Below are 8,624 nucleotides of genomic sequence, written 5' to 3'. Positions count from 1 at the left end.
TTCAGCTTCTACTCTGACACAGTTAGATTAGGGTTTTTAATTTGTTGAGTCCTACGACACCGTTTAGCAGCTCAAATGTTGACTTGAGGTTGTCAACACGCTACAATGAAGCAAATAGACGATAACACTTAAACGATCTATTTTTTAAATTTGTGACACTTAAATGAGCGAAAAAAAAAATTATGGGATTCAAATGAACGCCGTACAAAAATTATGGCAATCCTGCTGTTCTTATTCCTTTGATTGGAAGATACATCTTCTGTTTTTTGTGAAGTCCAGTGGACCGATTATTAAGCGCCAACGTATTTTTGGACTTGTCCCAGTAGAGTATTGCATTTTTTGAGAAGAGATTTGTTTCATGAATGAGAATGGCCTCAAACTGAAGATCAAATTACATGAACTTCTACAAGTTTTCTTGAGAAAACTATCTGATTCTTATCTTTTTTTTTCCATCTTTGGGTAGAGACCTGAGCGTCAACAGATTGACTGGTCAAGTTCCTGACAAGATGGGAGCTGCTCTAAAGTACATGTAACTACAAATTTTCTTGACCACTCCTAATGTCTTAGCAAATATGTAGTTGACTTTCCTTCCTCATTGATATCATATACTCCTCATATAGTTGAATTCCAAACAATTCTTTGGACAAGTACATAACTTTTATTTGTGAACGTAGGTTCTTGACAAACAACTCCCTTACTGGAGCAGTACCCAGTTGGGTAACAAGCAGCAAGCAAAATATGTTAGTCTCCTATGAAAATATCCAGTTTTTCGTTCTTGCTTTTCCATACTTTTGATATAGATTGCAGGATTTAACTCATAATCACTAGTATGAGACCCATGGGTTCCTATCTGATATATCACTCTTCAATGTTGTGCTATCATTATTTTACTGGGGTGAATATGTGCACTAACTAGGCAAGGTATGAACTACAGCGACTTATCTTACAACAATTTCATCGGTTCTTCTCCAGTCAATTGTCGGGAATCACGAGTGTGAGTCAATGCACATTCTCTCTTAAGGCAGAAATTTTATAGTTTTGTCTTGTCCCCACATTTCTAGAGCTATTAACTAACACATTGAGTCACTTTCCAGTAATTTGGTTTCCAGCTATACGTCTTACCAAAACAAATCGTAAGTCTCTTGGACTAAGAGCTATTCCAATTGTTTGCATGTGAAAATTACATTGCCGACAATTTTTCTGGTTTATCCCTTTAGGCTCTGGTGCTTGGAGAAGGATCTACCCTGCAGCGGGAAGGCACAATGTGAGTCTTACAACGCCTGAATTGTGGGAAAATTATCAAAACAATCTTAAATCCATTACAATTTTTCCAATTCAATCATAAATTTTTTTTATTTGGCCAATTCAGTCTTAAACTTTTTGCAAATATGCCAAGTCAGTTCATCCGGTCAAATTTGGCCAATTGGCGCTATCTTGAATGCCGACCGTCCGGATGACACTGAAATAATATTTTATATTTTGGAAGTTTTTTTTATTAATTTTCCTTTTTTTCCTTTCTTCTTCTTCTTCTGGCGGCGAGCTCCCCTCGCCCGGATCTTGTGAGGGCGAGCTCGCCCTCGCTGCATCGACGAGGCCCACCCTTCCCATTTGGGCGAGGGTGAGACCTTGCCAAGCGTCGCGAGGGTGAGGGCAAGCTTGCCCATGATGGCAAGGCCTCGCCATTTGCTGGCGACGTCTCCCCTTGAATTATTGTTAAGCATAAATTGTTGAGCTATTTTTGGCCCCTATCATGTCTTATGCAATATCATCCAACGACCCATGCAGACAATTCCTTGTTTATCAATTGTGGAGGAAACAAAACGATTTTTGACGGGAATCAATATGAAGAGGACACCAGTCTAAACGGGCCATCGTCTTTCTCCTCTTCTTCTTTTTGGCCAGAACAATGGGCTTCCAGCACCACAGGGATTTATATGGGAAATGAGGATGCTGATTACGCAGTGGAATACCCCTATTTTGTGAGAGGCTCAGAATTCTACCAAACGGCTCGCCTTTCCCCTTCGTCGATCAGATACTATGGCCTTTGCATGATGAAAGGAAGTTACAAAGTGCGGCTCTATTTTGCTGAAATTCAATTTTCCGGCAACGAAACATATAACAGCCTCGGGAAACGTATATTCGATGTATCGATACAAGTAAGTGGAGTGAAATTTGACACCTGATTATTATTTTAATTTCATCTATTTTATCGAGTTATCGTCTTTTGTTGAGGTATTTGACTTGGGAAATTGTTATTCTAACTTGGTGTGTGACAGGGTTGCACACAACAATCCGACAAGAGCACGATCTTTTCTTACCGAAATTCTTGTTAATTCTGCAGGGCAATCAAGTGTTGAAGGATTTTAATATTGCAGAGGCAGCGGGAGGTGTTGGGAAGGGAATGTATAGGGACTTCAATGATATTTATGTTAGTGGCAGTACTTTGGACATTCATTTATATTGGTCAGGGAAGGGAACCACAGCCATTCCTCGTAGAGGTATCTATGGACCACTTATTTGCGCCATTGCAGTGACACCGAGTAAGTCAATGTTGACACGTATAGATCTCTTTATTCTTTCCTCATGTGGTCACTCATGTGGTCATTGAAGCATTCACGTATAAATCTATCATTTTTTTCCTACTCTTAGACCAAGATTTTGGAAGCACTGGACTATCAGTTGGAGCAATCACTGGAATTGTAGTAGCTTCGGTGGTTCTCCTTGTATCGATAATACTGGTTCTTTGGCTAAGAGGATTCTTAGATTGTAGAGACATTGAAGATCCAGGTGAGGTCATACTGACTTGTTTGCTCATGCAAGAATCTATCACTTATTGATTCATCACACAAGTGTGATGCTTAATTCAAGACTCTGTATTTATCTGCTTTCTTTGTACTTTTTGTGGAATCCTTATGAGTAAATTGGGGAGAAGTACACCCAAAGTGCCAAAACTTGATACAGAGGATACTTAAGTGCCAAAAGTTAGGAAAGTGACACTAAGTGCCAAAATTGGAACAAAATGGATTATTTAAGTGCCACTCTAGCCAAAATTTGGCCAAAATGCCAACGTGACGATTTTTCGGCAAAGTAAGTGCAAAACGGCGTCATTCTACAAGCGACATGGCTAAACAATAAATAAAAAAAAAAAAAAACAATGTCGTTTTGGTGTGATGTGGTAAAAAAATTAATATAAAAATTAATTAAATTAAATTAAAAACTACATTTATTTAAAACATTTAAAAATAAAAGAAGAATATTAAAAAACTAAATATTAAAAAAAAAAAAGAGAGAGAGGTAGGCGGCTAAGGCCGAGCCCTCGTCGTTGCCACCGGCCCTTTCGGTGGCGGTGAGGAGGCGGCGGCCAACGGCGACGGTGAGCTCGGCCCTCGGCGCCTACCTCTCTCTCTCTCTCTCTCTCTTTTTTTTTTCTTCTTTTTTAATTTTTAGTTTTTAAATATTTTTATTTTATTTTTAAATTTTTAAATAAATTTAGTTTTAAATTAAATTTAATTAATTTTTTTACCATGTTAGCATCAAAACGATGTCATTTCTATATTGTTTAATCACGTTAGCATGCAAACGACGCTGTTTTGCACTTGCTTTGCCGGAAAATTGCCACGTCTGCATTTTGGCCGGATTTTGGCTAGAGTGGCACTTAAGTGATCTATTTTGCTCCGATTTTGGCACTTGAGTGTCACTTTCCTAACTTTTGGCACTTAAATGTCTCTTCATGCTAAGTTTTGGCACTCCAGGTGTTTATACCTCGAGTAAATTGTGACCACAAAAGTCGGCCTTTTTTTTCATTTAACTAGGATTGCATGTCTATGAGGCATGACCATATAGGTAAATCCCTCCTCAGATTGAGTGTTTGTTGTAGAACTGTATTTTTCTTTCAATTATTATTATCACATTCCTATTATATACCATGATTTTTTTTTTTTTTTAAGAATTACATGGGCTAGATATCCAAACTAGCCATTTCACTTTAAGGCAAATCAAAGCTGCTACGGGCAACTTCAACTCTGTGAATAAGATAGGTGAAGGAGGGTTTGGCCCAGTTTACAAGGTGATTCACAATATTTTCATAACTTCATTCTCCATTTAATGTGAAGTGTCTATAAATAAAGTATGTCTTTGTTTTAGACTTCCCAACCCAGATCTTGTTAAGCTATTCATTTTTTGTGATGAATAAGATGTAATCAGTTATGAGTCTCAAATTCATATGATTTATCTCAGGGAACACTATTGAATGGAACTATAATTGCTGTGAAGCAGCTTTCTTCTAGATCAAAGCAAGGCAATCGTGAATTTCTCAACGAGATAGGCATGATATCTGCTCTCCAGCACCCAAATCTTGTAAAGCTTTACGGCTGCTGCATTGAAGGAAATCAATTGTTACTAGTTTACGAATATTTGGAGAACAATAGTCTTGCCCGAGCACTTTTTGGTAAAGGATGCTTTCCCTAAGCTAACTAATATGCTATTAATGGGCATTCAACTAAACCCTCTCTCTTCCCAGGACGAGATGATCAACAAATTGAGTTGGATTGGGGCACGAGAAAGAAAATATGTTTGGGAATAGCTAGGGGATTGGCTTACCTTCATGTGGAATCTAGGTTGAAAATTGTTCATAGGGACATAAAAGCGGCAAATGTGCTGCTTGACAAGGAACTAAATGCCAAGATCTCAGATTTTGGTTTGGCCAAACTCAATGAAGAAGACAATACGCATATCAGCACAAGGATAGCTGGAACAATGTAAGTCTTTTGTTATTCTGGTTAATTCTCTTCTTTTAATTAAATTTATCTAATGGGCTTTTGATTGCTACATATCCGTAATGTTTTCCCTTAATGTCCTCTTTCTATGGCTATACTCACCAATACTATTTTGTCTTGCCTCAGAGGTTATATGGCTCCTGAATATGCTCTGAGGGGCCACTTGACAGACAAAGCCGATGTCTACAGCTTTGGAGTTGTCACTTTGGAAACTATTAGCGGAAAGAGCAACACAAATTATAGGTCGAAGGAAGAGTCTGTTTATCTCCTTGACTGGGTAACGTATGGCGACTTTAAGTCTTATAGAAATTATGCAGCCAAGCTTTCGTTGGACTTGAAGCTCTCTTTCTCTACTTTCTGCTGGTTTGCTTTTGGGACTTGCAAGTAGAATGATGGCATGCGACTTCATAACTAAATGATGGAACAAGCAATTGGGAACAAATTCGATCAGAGTAAATAAATATATGAAGGAATAATTTCTTTGAAGGACTTCTCCCTAAAAAGAAAAAGAAAAGATGGGTTAGAAGCTTAGAACGTGGATACGTATGCATGAGCGGGCTCACGGTGGAGAACATAAATGCATGAACATGATGGGATTCCATCTTGACTGTTCCTAAATCTGTTTTCTGTTTCTAAAAGCATGATAACCGACTAATCTTCTATTTCTTTTTGTACATGATGAAAGGCCCACGGGTTGCAAGAGCAAGGGCACGTTCTTGAACTCATGGATCCACGTCTTGGCTCATATTACTCCGAGGAAGAGGCAATGAGAATACTAAACCTGGCACTTCTATGCACCAATCCTACACCAACTCTTAGGCCACCAATGTCATCTGTGGTGAGCATGCTCGAAGGAAAAAGTGCGTTGCCAGCACCCATAATCAGGTGCACCGCAACAAATCCAGATCCTAGGCTCAGAGCCTTCGAGAGGCTAGCTAACGATAGTCAAACAAATGTCTCGACATTCTCTGAGGACAATGACCAGGTGCCGGGAAGCATGTCCATACAAGGTCCCGGGATTGACTCTTCAGCTTATTTCACGAGTAAGGAGGAAAGCCGTTCTTCAGAGATCACGCTTCTCTCAGCTTTTTAGGACTCAGATTCGTTCAGTAATTATTATCTATTGATCATTTTATTATATCCACTAGTGTAAAGGAATTAGATGGCGGAAATATAGGGAATAAGAATATGGCTGAAGGATGTTGTACAACCACGTTATTGTCCGTCCAAGCCCTCGCATGAGAATAAATCCTGTGCTGACCTTTAGGCACAAGGTCTGGCTTCATCTGGGTAACTCTCAATTGTATGAATTTTTCCTACTTTGAATTTTTCGGTATAGCATGTGCATCATCAATTCACTATTTTTCGTCCACGAAAAATCCAACATGAGAGCGCTTTGTTCCCTTTATCGTTTTAACTCGATTTGATATGACAAAAGCACTTAAGATCTTGAACAAAGTTTCAAAAATGTCTAGTTGCTAAGCCCACAATTAGGAAACTGTAGATTTATTGATTTCAGGCATTGTCTATGGCGTGCTCCCAACAAAAGTACATTAATAGAAGTTGACCTCTTAAGAAAAAGTCATTAGCATGACTTCGTGTAAGCTTCAACTCATTTCTATCGGTGACTTATTGAAAACTCAAAATCCCTAAATTTTCACATTTTTTATGAAGCTCAGGAAATGAACAAAACATTGATGAAGCCATTTTCTTCTCATTACTATGATTCCATGGGGTTGCAGTACGGTTTAGGATGGAAAAAGTTCATGGATGTATGTAGGTGAACCCCATCAAGGTCACGGAGAAGCAGAAAAAATAATATAGTAAAGAGCCATGAGAACGTGTGCCTAGTATAAATCAGACGGCTACTGTTCACTAAATCCACATGCCTTTAGGTTGGACAGTGAGAAGGAAAAGCAGAATCATAATTGTAAGGCAACAGCTTATCGTGAACCTTTCTGGGTGAAAAGATAACACCAAGTTCATGATCTAGCCAAATTATTGTGGAACCTATCTTAGTGGTTCATGGACCAAATGAAGACAGAAACAATCTGATCTTTTCACTTTCCAAAAGAATTTCTCCAACTGCCACTGCCTAGCGAGCACCCTTAACGCTTCCAATCATTGAAGAGTGATAAGTAATTCTGCAATGGATAAATCTGAAGCTTCCCAGAATGGTTGTTTTGATGCTTCTTGCAGAAATGAGCCAAAGATTCAAACTTCAACCTCACTTGATTAAGAACTCCCTACACAAATTTGCAATGGATGGGGCTGACAGGATAATGAAGGATGGAAATCTCAGAAATTCGGCTCATCTAACGTGGTCCACTGAGATCTTTCTGGGGAAAATGTGAAGTTCAACCCCCTTAATTCTGGTGTGAATGGTCATGAGCAAGCAACAGAAAATGCAGTTTAGAGTGCAAAAGATGAAGCAGGCTTCACTACAAATGCAAATGCTGAGGCACAAGTTAAACCATATTGAAGGAGAGATTTAAATCAAATAAATGGAAGAACGAGCAAATATAAGTGGCACCCTCAAGTGTAAAATACAGAGGATGCTCGATCAGTAGGTAATGCTGAATTGCTCCATAACACTATAATTTTCTTGGCAGTTCTGATCATTAAGTTTGCCGCAATGCAAATGAGACTTATGACTAGATTCTAGGCGTTTCCAATCTGGTTTTCATACTACTCCCTTCGTGTTTTTGCGGTCTCCACTTCAAACGCTGGATCACGTCCAGGCATCCCTCAAGAAAAAATTACTGAAGATATGCAAAGTAACAATAGCAGGAGTCACGTTTCTGATATCAAAGTGGCTGAGCGACAGTAAAAGAAACACGCGTTTGGCGTTGAGGTCTTGTTGGGCCCTATGCTGCTCAATCTACGTCTTCCTCATGCTTCTCGGATTAATAATCCCAGGGCTTGTTATGGGTGGTTTTGCAATGAAACACTAGGTGACCAAACCAATTCGGACAGCAGAGACCCTGAATTTGGTTTACACTAAACCTAACCTTGTAGCCTTTGTGCCGTTTACACGGTCTTTCTGCATCGATGGCTCTTCAGGTGAACGTGCTGTTCATCATTCGGAGGCGAACATTGCAAAGAGCAATAATGGCATTCCTCATATACAGGAACTGAAGGTCACAATTTCTCTCTCTATGCCAGAGTCTGAACACAACCGAAGGCTTGGCATCTTTCTAGTATTATATCTTGTTGAGAGTAATCATGTCTATAAATGATCTTTCTTTTGCATTCTGTTATATTCCGAGGCATGATGATATGCAGGATGACTCATAGATAACTTGGGTTTTGGAGATATATCTTAAGAGTGCTAGAATTTCTATCGAACCACTTTGATGGTGAGGGTGGAATCTCTTTCTTCAAATGGTGGAGTCACAGCAAGTTCGAGCTACCTGACCATCCTGCCCTTCAAAAGCCAACGCATTCGCTTCACGGAGACCTTTCTCAATTGCGCTCCTCACACTGTCGGTCTCCAATCAGAGTCACAAGTGCTCAACATACATATGACCGAACACATCAATGCACCGGAGTTGACTTCCTGCCTGAAGGTGATCGTGGAAGCAAGAGCTGACAACCAGCTGGTGGTGGCATCCTAGAGATGTACTCCGCGTCAATTGAGCTCAATCTCAGCTCCCTTGCTTAAAGAGGATTGTTTGGAATTGGCGTAAGACGGTCTTCATTTGCGTCAGTTTGGCGTCATATTCCGTGGAGTTGGTCTTAGTTCTTCTCCTGTAGAAGAGTAATTATTCCCAAAGGGCGGGCGAAGACTATGGCAAAAAGGCACCACATGAACATCACATCCCCGCACAAGAGCAGATGAAGAAATGA

General features: G+C 39.6%; 1 protein-coding gene across 1 annotated transcript; it reads left to right on the top strand.

Moving 5' to 3' along the window:
* Positions 1-1,077: 1,077 nt before the first annotated feature.
* LOC104434477 (probable LRR receptor-like serine/threonine-protein kinase At1g53430) lies at positions 1,078-6,136 on the top strand (the record flags this gene model as incomplete). The annotated part of the gene is made up of 10 exons (XM_039306789.1): positions 1,078-1,133; positions 1,218-1,264; positions 1,786-2,156; positions 2,342-2,540; positions 2,656-2,787; positions 3,948-4,066; positions 4,237-4,447; positions 4,520-4,757; positions 4,902-5,052; positions 5,461-6,136. Coding segments are annotated over 10 exons (1,932 nt in total), but the record flags the coding sequence as incomplete, so codon positions are not given.
* Between the last annotated feature and the right edge of the window lie 2,488 nt (positions 6,137-8,624).

Source organism: Eucalyptus grandis, chromosome 2, assembly GCF_016545825.1.
Source record: "Eucalyptus grandis isolate ANBG69807.140 chromosome 2, ASM1654582v1, whole genome shotgun sequence".
Classification (NCBI taxonomy): Eukaryota; Viridiplantae; Streptophyta; class Magnoliopsida; order Myrtales; family Myrtaceae; genus Eucalyptus; species Eucalyptus grandis.
The sequence above is the reverse complement of the archived record's forward strand: the minus strand, read 5'-3'. Positions and strand labels throughout refer to the sequence as shown.